Source organism: Condylura cristata, unplaced genomic scaffold (assembly GCF_000260355.1).
Source record: "Condylura cristata isolate star-nosed mole 26May11 unplaced genomic scaffold, ConCri1.0 scaffold00033, whole genome shotgun sequence".
Lineage (NCBI taxonomy): Eukaryota > Metazoa > Chordata > Mammalia > Eulipotyphla > Talpidae > Condylura > Condylura cristata.
In genome coordinates, this window is record NW_004567134.1 from 13456884 (window position 1) to 13477112 (window position 20229).

General features: G+C 62.4%; 1 protein-coding gene across 1 annotated transcript in view; it reads right to left on the minus strand.

The window, feature by feature from the left end:
• The window catches only part of NUP210 (nucleoporin 210kDa), a 64490-nt gene extending 48131 nt beyond the window's left edge, over positions 1-16359 (minus strand). Inside the window, exons 1-11 of the mRNA XM_012732080.1 lie at positions 16351-16359; positions 14440-14611; positions 12358-12489; positions 8796-8892; positions 7422-7572; positions 6353-6485; positions 4128-4286; positions 3648-3716; positions 2555-2661; positions 2025-2165; positions 835-972 (exon numbers count right to left, since the gene is read on the minus strand). Of these exons, the coding sequence (XP_012587534.1) occupies positions 835-972; positions 2025-2165; positions 2555-2661; positions 3648-3716; positions 4128-4286; positions 6353-6485; positions 7422-7572; positions 8796-8892; positions 12358-12489; positions 14440-14611; positions 16351-16359 (1308 nt within the window). The remainder of the gene's footprint in view (positions 1-834; positions 973-2024; positions 2166-2554; positions 2662-3647; positions 3717-4127; positions 4287-6352; positions 6486-7421; positions 7573-8795; positions 8893-12357; positions 12490-14439; positions 14612-16350) is intronic.
• Positions 16360-20229: the final 3870 nt, after the last annotated feature.

The window sequence follows — 20229 nt, forward strand, 5'->3', positions numbered from 1 at the left end:
CTGGCTCCCAGGCACCCGGCACGAGCTCACAGCAGGGGCCACCACCCCGGAGCCCTCCAGGGCCAGGAAGGCCACACACCTGAGTGGGCATCGTGACAGACCGCACAGGAAGCCCACAGCCGGGCCCTCAGCCCCCCACTCCTCCCAGTGACCCCGGAGAGGAAGGCAGCCGTTAACGGCAGTTCCAGCTCCCGGTGGAAGGAGTTTCCTACGGGCCCAGCAGTGAGTCCAGCCAGTGGACATGCAGCGGCCCAGCCAACGAGACGTGGCCCCCACCTGGCCCTCCAGTAAGTCTCCCTCTCTCTCGGCCGCCTCCTTCCTGGAAAAGCCTCCCGCCTTCGCCAACCCTCGGGCTGGCTCTCCGCTCGAACTGTCTCCTGACGCTGTTAGATCTTCAGGTTAACTCGCTTATTTTTCTTTGAATCTACAAGCAGCACGTCCCCACGTGCAGACAGAGCCAGCAGGCGGGACTGAGGGGGCCGTGAAGGCCACGGGGGCCAGGCCCTGGCGCGTCAGGCCCCCCCGGCCCCGGCAAGACGGACACTTGGCGCGTCACAGGGCGGGAGGCATTTTCCCTTGCACTCGCGTTTTCCTGCCTTGAGAAACAATCACTGTATATAAAAACAAATGTGGAAAATGTGTTCCAAGTTTGCTGTTTTCACACTGGTTCCCCCCGACTGCCAAAATGCACTTCTGGGATGGGAACTCGGAAAAGACGGCAGATCTGTCGACGTAACATTGGCTCTGACCACAGCGTCAATATTAAAAGGCACTCTCTAGTGCGGGGAGCCCCCACCCCAGGGCGGCGCGTGGGCCCGGCGCGGCGGGGGTTACCTTGATGGTGTACTGATAGGCGCCGGCCTTCGGCTGCCAGGGAAACGTCAAGATGCCGGGATAGAGGGTGATGGGCACGTGGATTTCCACCTCCTGCTGGTTCCACACAGGCACCCGTAACGTATGGACCCCTCCGTCCTGCAGTGGGTGAGAGCACAGTCACCCCTGCAACCAGGCTGCCCATTCCCGGTCAACCTCCCTGAGGATGGGGTCGCAAAGGATTTTGTGGGGGGCAGAAGAAAGAAGCCACTGTCCCAGAGCCTGCTCTGTCTCAACAGAGACTGCTTTCCATGGTCAGCAGGACACTTGACTGTACCCCCACAGCGCCCTGCCATGAAGGACACATGACCCCCACTTTACAGGCAAGCGCCTCGCCCAGAGCCCCAGCCGCAGGGGCAGGCGGCTGGGGGGATGGCTGCCGGGACCCCCTCCCTGGCCTGCCGCCTCTGAGGGTGCGTGAGAGGCTCTGTGCGCGGCAGGCAGAGAACCCGCCGACCGCCTGTCACTGAGCCGACTGGCTTCCAGCCCCAGGGGAGCGGCCGGGCGGTGGGAGGTCAGGAAGACAGGGAGTGCCCAGGGCTCCAGGCAGGAACACAGCTGGACAGAGGGCCCATCTTCACAGGGACCAGCAAAAGGCAGTGAAAGAGGGGCCTAGTGTGGAGACAGGGGGCGGGGGGCCCCAAAGCCCAGTGCCCAGGGACCCCATTCAAAAGGTGCATTTCTTTTACGTGTTTTCTCTCCCCCACCCCCACTTGTGTTCTTCAGGGTCCCGGCCTCCCAGAAATCACGGACGCGCTGTCCTGTCCTAACGCCAAACGCTCGCAGCAGCAGGAGTGGCGGGTGCGGCCTGGTCACGGCACGCGCTGCCAGGCCGACAGGAGCCCTCCACAGGAGCGCCGTGCTGGGCGGAGAAGGGACGCAGTGGCCACCGCCTGCTCTGGCCTCCGCCCGATCAGAGCCGCATTCCCTAGGCCAAACCTGAGCCTGCCGCGAGTCACTGTCGTGGGACGGGAGGTCGCCCTGGCCTCTCATTACACAGTGAGCCAGAGCGGGGCCCACGGCGCCTATGAGGCGGCAGCAGGCTGAGCCTGGGGTCCCCGACTCCTGGGGTCTCCCCGCTAGCTGGGGCTGCTGGCGCCGCCTGAGGAGGGGATGAGGGTGGGCGGGGGAGGGGGAGGGCGCCCACTTGCCTGGTCCACCACGGAGGTGAGGGCTGCCTCAATGGCTGTCTGGCCCCTCTTTATGGCCCTCACAAGATGGTAAGAGCCATTCTGAGAAGACGAGAGCACCTCAAAGAATTCAGGAGGAAGCACCGTCTCAATGCGGATGTTCTGCAAGGTAAGGCGGGGGTGAGGAAGGTGCTTCTGGAGAAAGACGGGGAACGCAGGCGAGAAGCCGCCTGACCCAGGGCAGCCCAGGCCCAGCCTCCACAGAGTTCCGGGGTCCTAGTCCCGCAGGGAAGGCCCCGCAGAGCAGGCAAAGATGGCCGCTCAGTGGGGTGAAGTCCTCACGCCCACCAGGAGGGAGCAGGAGGCAGGTGGTCACCTCCCCCCTCCACTCCCTCCCTGCCCAGCCCGAGGGAGGCGCAGACTCACAGCGTCTCCCGCGCACCAGCCCAGCACCGGGAAGCACCCCAACTCCGCCTGCCTGCGTGGCGGCCCCCGATGCTTTGGGACCCCCATCCACCCCGGCCCCCACGGGTCCTGAGTGGGACACTCACATCCGACAGGTAGATCTTGTTGCCAGACTTGTCAAGCACTTCAACGGTGACTTCGTACAGGCGGCCGGTCTCCAGCACCCACCTGTCCCCAGGGTGGACAGTAAACCCTGCAACGACAGGCAGCAGAGCTGGCCACACCGTGGAGGGAGGGGAGAGGACGGGCCTCTTCCAGCCACACCCCGCCGGATGCCCCCGCCCCCGCGACCCCCTGTGCCTTCTCCTGGTCAGCCCACATCCCAGCTGTCCCCTCTGCCAGAACCACAAACCAGCAGCTGCTGAGACCGCTACATCTCCCGCTGCCTCTGTCCCACACTCGCTCATCGCTCACCACGCCCTCTGGCTGCCTGTCTGATGCTCCCCCAGCACCGCCTGCTACGAGGGCCCCCGTTCCCTCTCCCCGAAGTTCCCTAATAGAGGCCCGACAGACGGAAGCCACAAACAAACGTTTCTGAATAAACAAAGCCCCTGAGACACACAGGGCCACCGTGCCTGGTGTCACCGCCCTGCCCTCGTGGGCCTGTGCCCAATGGCAAACTCGCCCGCAGCTCACGGGGGACCCGGGGCTTCCTGCACTTCAGTCTAACCCTCAAGGCCGAACGTCGCCCACAGGTGAGTCAACTCGGAACAGCTTCCTCAGGGACGTGGGGACACCCATGTCCTGGGTGTTCGAGGCCTAGCTGTCCCCCAGGGTCTCCACGGGGGCCGGTTCCCATCCCCCCTTCTCTCGCCAAACGTCTCTCCTCTCCTCCCCACCCCCCAAGACATCTGCCAACTGCCACGCGTCTCTACACTAAGCGCGCCCTGGGGCTTGGCCCCCAAATGCCCACGGCAGAGTCAGGTCTGGCTAGAGCTTGGTACAACGAGGAGGCAGGGCCCTCCCCGACGCAGCGAACCCCAACTCTCCCTGCCGCCCAGTCACCCCCACCCACTCGGGTCTGCTGTGCCGGCTACCGTGCAACCCCCAGGGGGGTCTGGGGAGAAGCCCCCCGAGGGTCTCCGAAGGCGCCAGCCACCGGGTTTGAGAGGAGCTGGCGCCGTCACCACAAAGCCTGTTCTGCACTGCTGCCTGGCGGCGCCCGGAGCCCCGGCTTACCTAGGTATCCGGGCTCAACCACGTGGATGGTGCTGTTGGGCAGCCGCGGGGCGCCCTGCATGCGGATACCTGTGTTCTCAATTAAGGCACAAACAAGGCAGCCGCCGCCAGCCCGACCACCACCGCCGCTCCCCCGAGGCCGAGCGGGTCAGCTGCCTGGACCCAGCGCCCGCAGCGTACTAACCACACTAGCATGTGGGGGCAGCACGGGGCACGCCAGCGGCCTGGGCCCACATGCCAGCGAGAAGCCCCAGCCGGGCCTGGGGACGAGGGGCGGGCCCGCGCCCGCGCCCGGAGCCTCTCGGGGAGTCACGCACGGCCCGGTGAGCCGCTGCACCCAGCCACGCTGCTGCTGTGGTTCTTTAGGATTCAGACCATGACGAAAGCAGGGCTATGTTTAGCTCAGCCGTTCTCAGGGAGAAAAGCGGCTCTGCACAGCCGCTCTCCCGCACGCGGCGGGCAGCGGCCTGGGAAGGATACTCCTGTGGCCCAGCACCAGGCTGGTCTGCCCCAGCTGCACGGCCGTGACGGTGGAGGTGTCCGGGGCCAAGACGGCCACAGGCCAGCCCGCGTCGCCCTCGGGGCCCTGGGGGTCGCTCTGCAGCTGCAGCTCGTACTGATCCGAAGGCATCGGGAGTTCTGGCCAGCCGGAGACAAAACAAGGCAGGGGAGGAGCAGAGACAGGGAGCGTTAGTCGCCGCAGGTCACGACGCTCCACACCCCGGAGCCCCAGAGGTTTTAACTGTCTGCTTCTCCCTGCCTGTGGACACAGCGGCCCTCAGGGGACATCGCTCCTGTGACGCGGTGAGCTGCCGGGTTCAAGCTCACCCGCCCGACTCAGACGCCCGACGCGCACTGAGGCCGGAGCCCCGCGGGCCGTCACCACAAAAGCAGGTCCCTGCTCCTGCACCCAGGGCCCAGGGTGGGGCTCGCTGGGTCTGTGCATCCTCTGGGGGCTACCGAAAAGGTGCCAACCCACGGCCTCCCTCCGGTTTTCAGGAGCAGGACCATCATTTGCAAAAAATCTCCGTGCTGCTCTCTTGGCCATCGACACTTGCCTGCTCTGTGTGGGAGGAAGAACTGGCCAGACGTGGGCCAGGATGGAAAATAATTTCCCCAGGAAGTAACGGGACTCCACACCCTGTAGCTGGACACTCAGAGCCGGTCTGAGCGGATCGCTGCTGGCCACTGGGAGGTAGAGGTGGTCAGGGCCATATGTGCGCACCACCCCAAGTTACCCCTGAAACAGGAGCTGCTAATGCTGCCTGTCAGAGGTCGGGAGCGTGGGGATCGAGACAAGGACCGGGGGTCGCCACGCAGCAAGCCTGCCCTGTCCACTGCCCACAGAGTTTCCCAGCAAGTATCCCGCTCACCAGCTGCCAGTCCTCCCCAGAGCCCCTCAGTGGCCGCCTCCGGAGGCGCCCGGGGCAGGGGTCCCAGAGGGGGTTCAGGGACAGCATTCTTCAGAGTTCCAGAGAAATCTGAAAGGCAAGCCACCTGCCTCCTCCTTTCCGCATAGCTCGTGTGTTCCAGCTATTTTCTCGGGGGCAGAGGGTTGAGACGGCGGTCTCCGGACCATCAATCCCCCCTGGAAACTACAAATAACGGACCCCACCCCTGCCAATTCAGACTGATGAGGGGACCCCAGGCCCCCTCAGGCCCTCGAGGGGTGGGTTCTGAGGGTCACTGCAGGGGTGGACACACAGCCCACGTCCGGAGGCTGGCCTGGACGCCTGGCCACGAGGGCTGCGACGCTGCCACGGGCCGGCGGCGTCACTGGTCGGAGCACTGCTGTCTGTGAGGCACCGAAGTGCTGAAGGGAGGCGGACGCAGAGACTCTCCAGGCCTCTCACACACACGATGCAGAAGGCCGGGCAGAAGGCGGGAAGAAGGCCGGCCGGCAGCCTGCAGCGCCTCCCGGGATGCACTCACGGCTCTGGGCGGCCAGCGGACGGAGGACTGCAGGAGCGCAGAGGCCCGCACGCAGCGAGGCCGCGCCGAGCCCTGGCCGGCCTGCCGCCACCTCAGAGGACAGCGCTGTCCCCCAGGCTGTCGTCGCACTGCCAGGAGGCCCTTCCCACTCTGGCTAGCCCTGGAGATGCGCTTCTTATTGCCAGAGTCCCCCCACTGTCCGCTCCAGGGGGCCCTAGGGGTGACCGGGGAGCACCTGAGGGGGGGCTCTGAGCCCAGGGTGATGGGCGAACGCCTCTGCCTCTGCCCGCAGCCCCTGCTCAGGCAGCCCAGCTCAGGGCGTGCTGCGTCCACTGCCCTCGTCACCAGAGTCTCCGCGTGGAAGTTAGTATTTCTGCTGGTTTCAACACCTCCCCGCCCCCCCTTCCCCCCCACTGCTGCGAACCTCCCTAGGACACCGGTCAGTGTCCCGAGGAGGCCACCTCTGAGCTGTCGTCCCCTCCAGAGTCTCAGAAAAGTCAGGCCTGGGCTGCTCCCTGGGCTTTTGGTCTCTGCTCCCTGAAGTCTGGGTAAATGCCGGGCTCTGGGCAGAACCCGCCCCGCCCTCCACCAGCCCCTCTGACTCCTCACCCCTCTGCAGACCGAGCCTCAGGCTGGGCACACACCGCCTGCTGCCCTTCACAGAGCACAGCCCCGTGGGCAAGAGGGGGGCCCAGGAGAATGGCGTGTCCTGCCCCTCAGCCCTGCTGGCCACGCCCAGGCTCAGGCCAGGCCCCGCCGTGCCCGCGACCCACCTGTGATCTTCCCCTGCCGGATCTTCTGCACCTTGTACTGAACGGAGGTCCCCACCATCAGGTAGACGTCGTAAGCCGGGTTCAGAAGGATGTTCTCCAGAATCAGCAGCCTGACCTCCGCGGGGTGCACGTGCTGGGCACAAAGAAAAGGCAGGAAGGTCAGGTGGGGTCACGGGGGTGGGGCAGGAGAACAAGCATCTCCGCGACTTTGTGTGGCAACAGCGAGTTGCGCTGGGAAACCAAGATGACATCTGGCAGCGCACGTCCAAAGCCTACACCCCAAAACACGCCACAGGCACAGAAGGCGAGCGCTCGGGCGTCACGGCCGGACACGCCACCCTGTGCGGTGGTCACGGGCCAGCGTGCAGTGACAGCAAGCGGCCGGGGGGAGCGCGGGAGCTAGAGCGGGGGCCGCCAAGCACCGCCCGGGCCAGGACACCCCCACAGAAGGCCAAGGCCAGGGCGGCCGGAGCAGCCCGCGGAGGGGGCGCCAGTCTGCTGGGGACGCAGCCCTGCTCCTCACCCCGGCCCGCCTGGCACCCCCAGGACCCTCGCCCCATCAGCACACACCCTGGACACCGGACCAGGGAGACAGGGCGCCCGTCCCCAGCCCAGCACCCCCTTGGGTGGCCGGCTCCACAAGGACCAGCACCGTGCGCGCCTTGGGCTATCTGGCCACTGAGAGTGGGAGAACACTGACGGCCAAGGAGCCCACAGATGTGCAAACACTTTCCTCGGGGAGCACAGCCCCTCTTGTCATCGTCTCCCTGAGGTGGGCTCACTGCCCGGACTCACACTCCCAGTCTGCAGGTGGCTTCGCCCCGGAACAGGAGGCAACGCTCCCAGGCCCCTCGCATGGCTGCCCGTTAGGTGACCCCCACGCGGCAGGCAGGGGAGCCCCGGCCCTCGGGGGCCACCCTCCCCTCGCGCGACAGTGTCCAGGCCAGCACGCGCCAGCCTGCACCCACACCCCAGCCTCCCACCTCAGGAGCGCTGGCCACGGGCCCCACTGCCACGGGGACACGTGGCTGCGCAGCACAGCCACGGGCCCCACCCCGGCACCACCCACCTTGTAGACGGCCTCCTGGATGCGCGCCTTGAGCTTGGAGCTCCCGGTCTTCATCCCCGACACCAGGATGGTGTCCCCCTGCTTGGCCGCCTTCTCCATCTCCGAGATGTAGGACGGAGGTGTGTATGTGGACTCCAGGAAGGTGAGGATTCTGGAAAAGGAGCATGTCGGGCCTGGCGTCTGGAACCGAAGCACCTGACACCACCTACGGGCATCTCTGGCGGGTGCCAGGTGCCAAGCCAGGTGTGTAGCCCTCATGGAGGTGCTTAGACGTGGATCCCCAAAACTGCCTTTAGCAGGAACAATGTGGAAAGGTCAGATTCTTGGCCCCTGGTTCTGACCTCTGCACAAGACCCGGGATCCTGCATTTTGTCTACCTTCACGTGACCGGATAAACGCTGAGACAGGACCACAACCCACCGGGTCGGAAGGCCGCGTTCTCACAGATGTGAAAGGTGCGGGCCGCCAAGAAGCGGCCAGAGACACCAGGCCCCCCGGGGCGGGGTCAGCAGTGCCCTCCGGCTCCCCAGGGCGCCTCCGCCTGCCTTGGGAATTGAGTCTCCATGACATGACCCCCCCAAGCATCAGGGGAGGGGAGTGGAGGCTGTGGGGAGGAGCGCCGAGGGAGGGGGAGCCCCCTCCCTGGAATGTGGCTGGCCAGCAGCGCTGAGGCCAGGGACCCTTTCAACGCGATTCCCCCTGCAGGCTGCAACCTACAAGCCGGCCCACGCTGTCCTGCCTGAGTGGGAGCAACCCTGGGGCCCACTCTCAGCCCCCTCAGATCTGCCCGTGCTGCGCTACACCGAGATTTATTTTCCTGCCTGATTTTACCAGGTGTCACATGCTGAATTTAATGAAAACCCAGGACAGCAGCTCCAGCACGCCTCCACGCCCTGCATTTCAGTTAACACTCAGCTCGCGTACCGAGCGTGGGGGAGCGCAGGGCGCTCACGGCAGGAAATGGGCTTGGTGGTGCGGAAGCGGGCAGGGAGCCGGCGCCCCCAGCACCTAGCATCTGCGTCCCGGGCCAAGTTGGGGTCTGCGCCCGTCCGTCAGTGTGCCGGCCACGAGGCCCTTCCCAGGACGACCCAGGGGCAGACGAGGAGGCTGGGCTCAGACCTGAGACACCGGCGACTCAGGAGCTCGTCCGGCACACTCAGGTCCGGAGAGTGCTCTGGCCGGGCGGGCAGCGGGCGCCCTGGAGTGAGGGCTTGGGCACGTCTGCATGGAGGGGCTGTGAGCCGGGCCTGGACACCTGCCTCCTGGAGCCCCCAGCTAGCCCGCCCGGCGTGCCCCCCCCCCGCCACCGCCCCGGCAGGGACCAGGGATGACCCCTTCCCATGTCCCTCTGCAGCAGGCAAAGGTGCCTCTTACCGCAGTGCATTGTGGGAATCTGAGAACCCGCTGGCCTCCGTGTCCTTCACAATTGTCCAGTCAAAGACCAGCCCCGCCAGGGTGCTGAACGTGTTCCCTGTAGGAGCAGATGGGGGAAGGGGGCACAGAAATGCCCTGGAGTGAACTCCTGGCCAAGGGCGCCCCTCCCTGCCACCCCAAAGCGGGCGTCATGCTGCTAGTGGGGAAGGGAGCCAAGGCCCAAAGGATCAGGGCCCCGTGGGACGGGGGCGGGGTGTGGGGGGGCCGGGCCTGCCCCTGGGATGCTGCATCTTCCTGCGGCACCTGCCTGGCCGCTGCAGCAGGTCAGAGCCCCAGCGCTCCTGGGCCCTGCTGACCTCCTGTACGCAGGGAAAGAAGTGGCAGGTGAGGGCCCAAGGCTCCTGGCATGAAACCGAGCCTGTGAGCGCCCAGGCCCTCGGGAGGGGGCGGGCAGGCAGCCTTCTCAGAGGGCCCTGGCCCACAGGCCCGTGCCCACGAGCCAGCCCAACAGACAAGCGCTGTGCACGGCTCACGCAGAAGCACGTCCTGACCCGAGTAAGCTGTCTCCCCAGCACTGTGCACGCCTGGTGTGAGAGTGGGTGGCGAGACCCACCCCAGCCAAGCATGGCTGCCCTGGACTCAGGAACCCCCTGGCCACGCCCCCAGTCCACGCTCCCTGCACACCCCAGAGACAGGAGCCCACTGCCCGCCAACAGCCTGCTCGTCTCTCTCAGGGCTCTGACCCGGAGAACCTTCCTCCACCCGGAGCCGAAGTGGGACCCACACGCCGCCACACTCTGGTCGGGCCAGCAGGCCTCCTGTGACCAAGGCTCCACTGCCCGCCCCGGACTCCACTCAAACGCGTGAGATGTACTCAAGGGTCAAGGCCACAGCCGAGGGAAACCAAGCCTGGGCCGCCTCAGGCCTGTGCAAAGCTGGCTCTAAGGGTGGGAAGGGGAGACTGATCTCTGGGCGAGAAAACCAGCCAGCAGCTCTCTCACTGTGACCCTGACAGCCCCGAGGGTGGGAGCGGGAAGGCACCTCTCTGCCAAAAGGGTCAAGCCTGACCGACCAGGAATTTACATGGGGTGGGGGGGGGCTTTCAAGAAGCTTCTGCAGGAGGTTGCTTTCTCTATTCACAAAAGTAGCTATTAGCACCTACTATGTGTGCCTGTGACCTTAAATTTTCACAGGTAAGTGCTAATTTTAACCAGAAAACCTAGGGGCCCAGTCTGGGGTGGGGGGAAGGGGGCGGGGGCAGGGCGGTGCTCCACTGTCCTGGTCCACAGATGGCGGGAGAAAAACATTAAGCAACTCAAGTCAGCAAACACTGGCCAGATGCCTGCTGGGCCCAAAGTCCACTATCACATACAGAGGACTTCAGGAGAGCGAAGTGACCCCAGCTCCTCCCTCCACCTGCTGAACTCGACAATGTGGAGCACGCAGAGCCCCACAGCTGGGGTCGGGGCCAGGGAGTTGCTGCGGCAGCTTCAGAGTGAAGAACCAGCTCTGCCTTGGACCGGTGGGGGACAGGGGGCGGGGAGACAGCAGGAAGACGGTCAGGCAGCAAGAGGAAGATGCCCGGACAGGCGGCAAGAGGGGTGTGGAGGAGCCTGATGACCCCAGGCTGAGCCAGTCTGCTAACAGGCAGCAGTGCTGTGCCAGGCGGCAGCTGCAGGTGGTAACTCCAGGTGGCACTTTGCAAACACCCTCAGGCCACAAAGGTGGGCCCAGCCTGGTAGAGAGGCCACCCACGCCCAGGAAAACTGCAGGAACTAGGCAGGGTGGCCAAGTGCAAAGGTGTCTGTCTACCACCCACACGCTGTGTGACCTTGGGCAAGTCACTTGAGCTCTCTGGGCCTCAGCGTCCTCGTCTATACAACAGGCTGACACCATGAGCCCTTGTCTGGTACAGGTGCCTGGGCACACACAGGGCACCTAACTGTTTTCTGAGTCATACGCGGTATGTTTTTTGACAAACACCCGCTCACCGAGACAGCGAGTCCCTCAAAGGTTACCAGGGTTAAGTTCACCTTCACAGAGCAGATCCGCCCACAACAGACTCAGGAAAAGAAAGAGGTAACACTCGTGCGTGTGTGTGTGTGTGTGCGCGCACGCGCACGGATGCCCAGACTTCTGTCCTCAAGCTTTGCCCTTCTGCTTCCTGCCACAGGCAGGGAGCCCCCCACGCCGGGAGCCCCCACGAGCCCCCCACGCCAGGAGCCCACACAAGCCCCCCACGCACGCTCCTTCCGGCCTCCCTCTGCAGAGACCCCTCTGAAACGCAGGCACTGCGCCCTCACGCTCCTCCCCGCCGTCTGTCTCCTCAGAAGTGCTCCAACCTTCACATCCCACTTGCCAACCTGCCGGCAAACCCCACCTTCCGCAAGGCTCAGCTCAGACCAAGGTCTCGAGGGAACCAGTGACTCCTGTCCACTTCCACCTCAGCCCCCGGGCCCCTGCACACTCCACGTCCAGGTTTCCTGCAAACAGCGCCTGCCGACGCGTGGGGCCGCCTGAGTGCTCGCGTCTCCCCCCGAGTGAGGCTCCTTCCTTCCCTCCTCACGCAGCACCCCAGGACCTAGCAAAATGCGCCCCTGCGCCCTGCACGTTCACCTAACCTCACCTCACCTACCGGCCCCGGCTCAGCACCACGCTCAGCTTCCCAGACCAACAGTGAGTCAGGGCCACCCAGAGGAGGAGGAGTCAGGACGCTCCGGCTCCGGCCCCAGGGCCACCCAGCAGGGGCCGGGGACAGCTTGTGGCTGCAGCTTGGGGAGTTCTGCCAGCACCGGGGGCAGCGGTCAGCGTGAGGCCAAGCGCCGTGTGACGCCCTACAGCGCCTTCTGCCCACTGTCAGTAATACCTAGGCTGGACACCCCCATCTTTAAAGATGTTGAAAGGGGGTCGAGTGGGGAGGAGCCAGGCAATTCCAGGGGCGATTTCAAAGGCAAGGCAAGAGTTGGTGTGGACTTGAAGTTCTAGAAGAATCTTTGTCTCTTTTGGCCTGACTTTGACCTTCTTGAACGAGAATCTCAACCAACACACTGCTCCTCTGTTCCTTTACGAAGAGGTCAGGCTGCAGCCAGGACACTCTGCCAGCAGAGTCTCTGGGAAGAATCGCAGCCCAGAACAAGCCAAAGTGACTCTGCTCAAGCGAAGACCAGGAGGACAGTCCGGGCCCGCCATCGGCTACTGCCCACCTCCCCCGCCACCCCGGCCCTCGGGGCCTGAGCAAGCTCTCTCACTCCCGACAGCAAGGCGACCCCAGGTTGTTTCAGTGTCCCCTCACTGTCCCAAGACATGCCGGCGTCCGCTCCCAAGGACGTGCGCCAGCCACGGGCTCAGGCTCCGAGCCGGCCTCGAGCTGTCGCACTCTGCCCGCAGGCCGCTGCCTGGCCAGGGCACACTGGCCACCGCAGGGGGCCCAGGGCCCACCGAGGGGTTGTGACTCCAGCATCTCCTCAGCACCAGCGTCACTCCCTGCATGGCCCAGACTCCCCAGGGACAGCGCTGGGAGGCGCGCTGAGTAACAGGGCAGGCCGGCCAGGAGCAACCTCACCTTCCGAGTCCAGCGCCTGGATCTTCAGCTCCAGCGGCGAGTCCTCCAGGTAGAGCTCTCGGGTGGTGGAGACGATCTGGATGCCGTGGATGAGGTCAACGATGGCGTCACAGCGCAGGACCTGGCCGGTGGCTGGGGGGCGAAGGGCGGGGTCAGCCCCATCAGCAGTACCCCCACTGCCACCCCACACCCCAGGGCAAAGATGAGGGTAACCCATAAAAACACCACCACAAAACAGGGTCGGAGGGGCCAAGTTAACCCTCAGGAGCCAGCAGCCAAACAGCGCGCGGCTCCCCTGAAAGCAGCGGGCCCAGCCCTAGGGGCACTTTCCCGCCGTTTGATGATGAGCAGCAGGTGTGTAAAACACTCCTCCAGAAGCTCTCCTGCACTGCTGGTGGGAGTGCAAACTGGTACAACCACTATGGAAAACTGGAGGGTTCCCAAACTGCTAAACATGGAGCTTCCATAGGACCCAGCAGTCCCACCACTAGGGATCTACCCAAAAGACACAAAAACACTCATTCAAAAAGTCACCTGCACCCCCCATGTTTACTGTTGCTTTATTTATAATATGAAAGATGTGGAATCAACCCAAATACCCAAAAATAGATGACTGGATCAAGATGGGGTACATATACACAATGTAACATTACTCAGCAATCAAAAAGGTAAACACAGGCCTTCTGCAGCAACATGGATGGAGCTGGAAGGGATCATGCTTAGTGAAATCAGCCAGAAAGAAAAGGAAAAATACTGGATGGTTTCACTCACAGCAGGAGTATAAAAGATCAGGCGAGAAAATAATAATAATAATAATAATAATAATAATAATAATAATAATAATAATAATAACAATGAACAACTATATACCAGAGACATTTTACAGGGGTGGAGTGGGGAACAGGATCAAAAATGGGGGGGCCTGGGGGCAGTGCACTGGACTTTGGTGATGGCACACGGGTGATACGGTGATGGGAAGCCCACGGGGATGACAACTGAGGTGGAAAAAGGCATTAAATGATGTAAAATAAACTATTATTATTTTTAATTTTCACACTTATTTGGTATTTTTTTAAATGAAATAAATTTAGTTTTTAAGCCTTGAATAGCTAATGGGAAAATAAAATACTTGAATCCGTATTTTTAAAAAATATTATTTTAAAAAGAAAAAAAAAGCACTCCTCCAGGAAAACCTAATTTTGCTGAGTGTGATCATCAAACAAATGTAACAAATGGGTGTCCAGGAAGAATTCTGGCCTGGAGGTGCGCTTCCCCGGGAACCACACGCAGGACCACCAGCTACACCCGTGGGGACAGAGCCCGAGAGCCGGCCGTGAGCACAGGTTCTCCTGCCCCGTGACTGGGACACGTGACTGGCACTGCCAGGAGAATTCGCTTGTGTCAGGAAGACGAAGGCGCCACAGAATCATTCTGACCATTCTCCAGGCTCCACAGAAAGCTGTGTGGCCCCCAGGGGGCTTTCCTTAGAAAGCAATACAGGCCATTTATCAACAGGCTTAAAACTGTCCAGATGCCGCGGCCAGAGCAACTGGAAATTTATCCTCGACTGGAAATCCCCTAAAGAGGCCCAAATTCTCTGTACAGAAGTATTTCTTTTCCTATTAACACCACAACAAACATCTGAAAACAACCTCAATGTCCAGAGTAAGTGGACGTGTACGGGACCACCTCATGTCAGAATACTATTCAGGCATTAGAAATAATTCCACAATAAAGGTTTCCTACCATGTCAAGTGAGGGGAAAGCATGATGAAAAAATCCTGTTTGTTTTCTAAGCAGTTTACAATCATGGTTACGGTAAATTAAACCTGGAGAAGTCAAAACAACTTTCTTCATTTGATTCAGTATCTGTTAAAAGTTATCTGGATGACAAATAACACCTCAGAATGAAAACTCGGCCTGCACAGGAGGGGAGACGGACAAGCATCTGCAGGAGGGAGCAGGGCGGGTGTTGCTGCCCGGGCGCCCTCCCGCCTGGGCCTGCAGCCTTGGCGGCCACAGGTCCCGGGTGACTCCCGGCTCTCACCCTCCACGGGCCCGCGGCACGCCCCGGGCACTTACTGACATCCTCGGCAAATATGATGCTGGTCAGTCGGGCGGGCTGGGACAGGCGGGCCTGCACCACGGCCTTCTGGGAGCACTGCTGCTCGTCCGGGCCCAGCGGCTCGATGCTGGCCACCTCCGGCCGGGTGGAAGACCTGCAGCATGAAGGTAAGGATTGACTCTCTGGAGCCTCCCCGGAGGCACAGAGGAGCAGAAGCCAAAGCCACTGCACCCCTTGTGGGGCCGGGTCCTAGACAGGCCATCTCGGCCAGCTCCAAACCTAAAGGCGAAACGGGCCCAGTCGAGGCCCGGGGTCGGGGGCCCCCCCCCACACCCCTGCCGAGCACATCAACAGGAGACTTGGAAACCACCTCAACATTCAAAGGACCATCCGGGCCTTCCTGGGAGGTGCTGGCCGAGCAGGGCACGCCACCCGGGAGCAGCGACGTCGCTGGGGCCTGAGACAAAAGTTGGGTGAACGTCCTGACCAGCTTCCCACTTTGCAGACTCGGGTGCTGCCTTGTGAGCCTGCAGCATGTGATCCAGGACCGGGGAGGGAAACCAGCAGGGAGCCCCCCAAAGATCACTCCCTGGAGCTGCGCTCAGCACAGGAACCCGCGGAGCAGACCTGTGCTTAATGCCGCGGACACAACGTTCTGGAGGATTCAGAAGCAACAGTGTGAAACACACCGAAACGTCCGATCTTCTGGCCTGACGCCGAGTCTCCCGTCAGCCAGGTGGGGAGCACCCTCCCGGGCACTCGGGATCACCCAACATCACAGCGCAGCCGAGCGAGCGGCTGGCAGAGCGCCTGGAGACCGAGCCGCAGCGGCAGAGACCTCTGAAAACAAGGCTCCCCACAGCCAAGGGAGAGGTCAAATCCCTGAGCAAACGCACCTGTGAACCCCTCCCAGGAGACTTTGGAAGGCGATTCTGAGGCGCTAAGGGGGGACAGTGACGAGGACTCGGCCCACACCAGGAGAGCAGGAGCCTTGGCCACACGCTCACCCCGAGCTTGCCACGGACCGTTAAACTCAAGAGGCTTCGGGGTGTGGGAGCTGGCACAGGCGCGCAGACGCGGGCACACAGACACTCCCCGGACTGGCGGCCGGAGCCAGGGCAAAGGAGAAAGCTCACAGGTTGGGGGGGGGGGCGGGGGCAAGGCCGGCAGGTCTGGGCCTCCTGTCACCTTTAAGAAGGCAAGTCCCGGTCCTCCCTGGTGGCGCGACGGACACAGCACTGCACGCTGGCCTTGGCCACTTCAGTGCGAGTTTGATCTCCGCCCCGGAGGTGACCCCCCAGGGCGCGGCAGACCTCTCCTGACCCGCCCGCTGCTCCCCTCAGCAGTGCACCTCATTGATCTGCCTGTTCTGCTCCCCGCTCTGTCTCTGGTGATTCCTCTCACCACCCCCGCACCTCTGGCCTGTACCCCAGTTCTATATGCATGAATAAATCTTTAGCAAATAAATAAAAGGCAAGTCCCTCCTCTTCCTCCAGGGCTAACACAGGCCAAGAGATAAGACAAGCAGGGTCCGGACCTCCAGCTGCCAGGGAAGGAAGCACCTACCCACCCTCAGGCCAGGCTGCACCCTCTCAACTCCGCTAAGCTCAGTGCCACGGGAGGTGGCGCCACGGGTGTCGAGGCAGCTGGGCACCCGCAGGTAAATGGTGAAGGCCGAGGACCGCGGCAGGTGGGGCAGGCAGCCGAGCGCGGCACAGCCGGGCCCCACGCCCCGCCCCAGCCCGCTCGCACCCAGGGCTTCTCTGGGCTCCGGGATGCTGCATCTGAAGCTGGAAGGCCCCCCTGGCTGGCGGCTAGGGTGGTGTTTCCATCACCAGCTCAGGGTTCTTTTCAGTTACCCGACTCCCTCCGGGACAATCTGAGCCGGCGTGACTTGGTTGTACCTGCAAGAGGCACAGAGGGCCTACAGGGTCCATTGTGTGTGCTCAGGCCTCAGTGTCCCCGTTTGGGAAGCAGGAGGAAGCGCCTCACAGAAGCACCGAGAATAACGTCTGACCAAGCACGTGGGCACCCAAGGCACATCAATTCAACCACCCTGCTCCCTCAGAACATTCTGACTCACTCAGAAAGGGCCCCGTATCTCAGGCCCGCCGGCGGCAGGCCGCTCCAGCCGTCACCTCCCCGCTTATCTCCTCCACACTCCCTGCCTCTCCCTCTGCCTGGGCCTCTGATGGACGGTGGCTGTCCACACCAGCACCGCTCCCCAGCCAGCACTGCACCCCCACCCGGGAAGGAGCCAGCCTGAGCCTCCAGGGGCATCGGCAGCGCTTTTCCGGGGTACCCCAACGAGCCAGACTGGCGGAGAGCAGCTGTGTGTGGCCTGGAGGCGACGAGCCTGTCAGACCACATCTGCATCTGGGCTCGGACACCGGAGCCCAGGCCCTGGCCTGCTCCCAGGTCCCTTCTTGCTGGGAGTCCGTTTACTGACCTCCCGTAAAATGCGGGTGCGGTGAGTCCTCTAAGGTACATCAAATATCAGGAGGGAGCGGTTTTATTTAGAAGTTAGGACAACAGGAAAGAACAAAGACTGTAATAACAGAACAAACGTCCATATTTCTACCATCAAAATTAGCTCAGCATTAGCTGCTGGCCGCTCACACGCTTCCTGTCTGTTTTTCCTGTTCTTGGACTGAAGCCCCACCCAGCCCCTCGCCAGGACCCCACGGCAGCCCCTCGCCCCACCCCCACAGGCGCCCTCGGAGCCCGACCACGGCTCCAGCGCGAGGCAGGCAGGCACGGGCGGCCCAGAGCCCCAGCCTCCCTGCTCCTGCCGGGCTGGGCCCCGCCCTCACGCCACGCTCGCTTCCCCCTCCCAGCTCCCACCTCCACCCCTTCCTCTGCCGCACAGAAGGACGCACCCCTGCTCCTCTCGGCCCCCAAGCCCACTCCTTGGGGGCGCCCTGCAGGAGCGAGCAGTCACCAAGCCCATACCCACGGGGTCGTGCAATGATCTGGCACAGTCCAGCACTGGGGAGAACATCCCCACACACACACTTCCCAGGGCCGACGCTGAGTGGGGACAGGACAGACAAAGTGAGTGGCCACGAGGACTCGGCTAAAGGGCACGTGGAACTGGAGGCCGGCAAGGGACGGCCACGCCCTCGGAGACACGCTGAGGGTGGCGCCATGGCGCCTCCTGCCTCGGGCCCCCACCAGCCTGGGCTCTGGCAGCTCGCCCGACGCCCCTGGACCGTCTTCTCCGGTCACCCGACGCCCTGCCGCGCCTCGCTGGTCACAGCGCGCTGTCCTTTCCTCTCGTCCCTGTTCTGCGTTTGACCAGTGCGGGGTCCATTAAGGAGCTCTGTGGGCTTGGCCTGCGGATTTCTTCTTGTGAACATTTCTGTCTGGCTCACAGTCACCGTAATGTGGGCCTCAAAAGCATAAGCTGGGCAATGACGGCCCCCTCTTCTCTTTCCTGCGAGAGTTTCAAAAGGACTCATTATTCTTTAAATGGTCCCCGTTTCTCGGCTGAGATCCTCTGGACAAGTGTCTTGTTTAGGAGGAGGTCGGAGGTCGGCAAATACAAACTTCATCTGACCAAATCTGAAGTGGAGGAGGAGGGGCCGCACCCTTGCAGGGGTTCACAGAACCATCCTGAGTCCCGCCGGGGGTGGGGAGGGGCTCCCAGCACCCGCCTGAAAGCTGGAGCCGGAGGCTCAGCGCCTGGACACAGCCACTGGCCTCCAGTCCATGGGACGTCCTCCCCCACATCCCACAGGCGCTTCCCAGGTCTCAGGGCTTCCCTCGAGGACCCCAGGCAGGCGGGGGGACTAGACACCTCCCGCACAGCCCAGAACACGCCAGCCAGCAGGCGAGCAAGGCGCGCACACGCGTGCTGTCCTTCCCGCGGGCACCTGCTGGGCTCCGGCTGCCGGGCCTGCGTCCACCGGGAGTAGCGGGCCCAGGCCTGGGGCTGCTGCCTCGCTCGGCCCGTCCACACGGCGGCCGCACAAGGGCGGGGACTTCGTCCCGCCACCGCGCTGGACTACAGACCGGGGCCTCCGCCTTGCTGCCCCAGGGGATTGCCAAAGACAGGGTGGGAGGACGGACGTCCCGCCCACGCTGTGTCGGACGAGAGCCTGCTGGACAGAGCCTGTCGGCTGCCCTTTCATCAGCCCGAACATTCCTTTGTCTTACTTAAACTATTTTGGTTTGTGTTTCCTGTCGTAGATAATCAGAGGAGCTTAGAGCGATGAACCTTCCTCCCCCAACTGAATTCTTTAAGGCGCGCTGCCCGATTTCACTCAAATAACTGGTCTCACACACACACACACACACACACACACACACGACACTTATACGCTTATCTGTCAAGCACAAAGCCAAACCCACCGCCAATATTGCATTTGCCTCCGAAACGCCCATTAAAAGCCGTCTGATACACGAAGACACCTCGACGCTGCTAGACAAGCACTGTCCAGTCTGGCCCGGACGCCTGCTGCAGGTGGCCCCACCCTCGTGCTGAGTGCACACACTGCTCCGAAAAGGCCCAGGCTCCCAGGTCCCGGCGGACGGTGACCTCGGCGTCCTCTTGACCACCCCACGCCGCACGTCATCCTCACACTGCTCCTGCCCCTGGCCTGTGTGGCTGAAGGAGCCCGGCAGAGAAGTCCTGGTGCGCCTGCCGCACGTCCCAGGGCAGGCTCTGGGGCCGGAGGCTGCTTCTCTACGTGGCTTTGCCACGACGTGGCTCCTGGCCTCGGGCCCCCCGTTTGTACAGTCGGTAGCCATTCCTACCAGAAAGGGGTTTGTTTCATTTCTAGATGAAGTGGGGAATAACATGCAAAGGAATTAGTGGGAAAACTTTGTGTTATTTTTGGTTCCGTCCATTGTGGTGGGTGGCGGGGAGCCACACTAGCCTGGACCCCCATGCCCGGTCCTCTCTGCCTGCCACCCTCCCACACCAGACCACACCCAGATAACCCCTGTATGTTTCTTATTTGTTCTTTTAAAAGGATCCTTCTCTGGGCCCCACCTGGTGACTCAATGGGTTAAAGCACAGCACTACGGAGCTGGCCACAGCTGCTCCCCACTGTCTCTGGTGAATCCACTGCCCCTGTACCTCTGGCCTGTACCCCAGTTCTGTGTGCATAGGTAATAAATAAATCTTAAAACAATAAGACAAAATGATCCTTCTTTACAGAAAAACTACTTTAAAAGGAAGTACTCTGTGCATGCAGTGAAATACTCACGTCGCTATATAGAAAGTGTCATCTGCCCTACTCAGCAGTAACCATAGAAACCAACAGGCATCAGCACAGTGTCACCGCCATAGGGGCCACGCTGCGGTCCGAGAAAGCCCTTAGCCCATCAGCCTGCTCTCTGGAGACCAGCCGGTAGTGCAGGTGCTAAGGAAAGTCAGAGGGGCCACGGGGACTGGGTGTTAGCTTAAAGAATCAGCTGCAGAGCGTGAAGAAGTTCCAGAGATGCATGTTGGTGATGAGCGCACACGTGTGTGAACGTCCTTGATGCCACGAACTGGTCACTCAGAGACGGTGAAGAGGCTTGATGTTGACGGGCACACTTCATCGCAATTCAAAATGTAAACACCACGTTGGCACCGTAACAAAACCTCACTGTGAGGAAATCCAAAGGAGCGTGGAAGGGAGGCGCAGGCTTCCCCCGCCCAGGGCGCCGCCTCTGAGGAGCCTTCAGGACCCAGGGGACAGCGCCCGAGGATGTGGGGGTCAGGCCAGAAAGCGACAGTGGAAAACAGAGAAGTGAAAGCTGTGCAAAGAACGGGCGCGGGGGTGGGGGCACCCGCCACCCACCAACAGGGTCCGGCC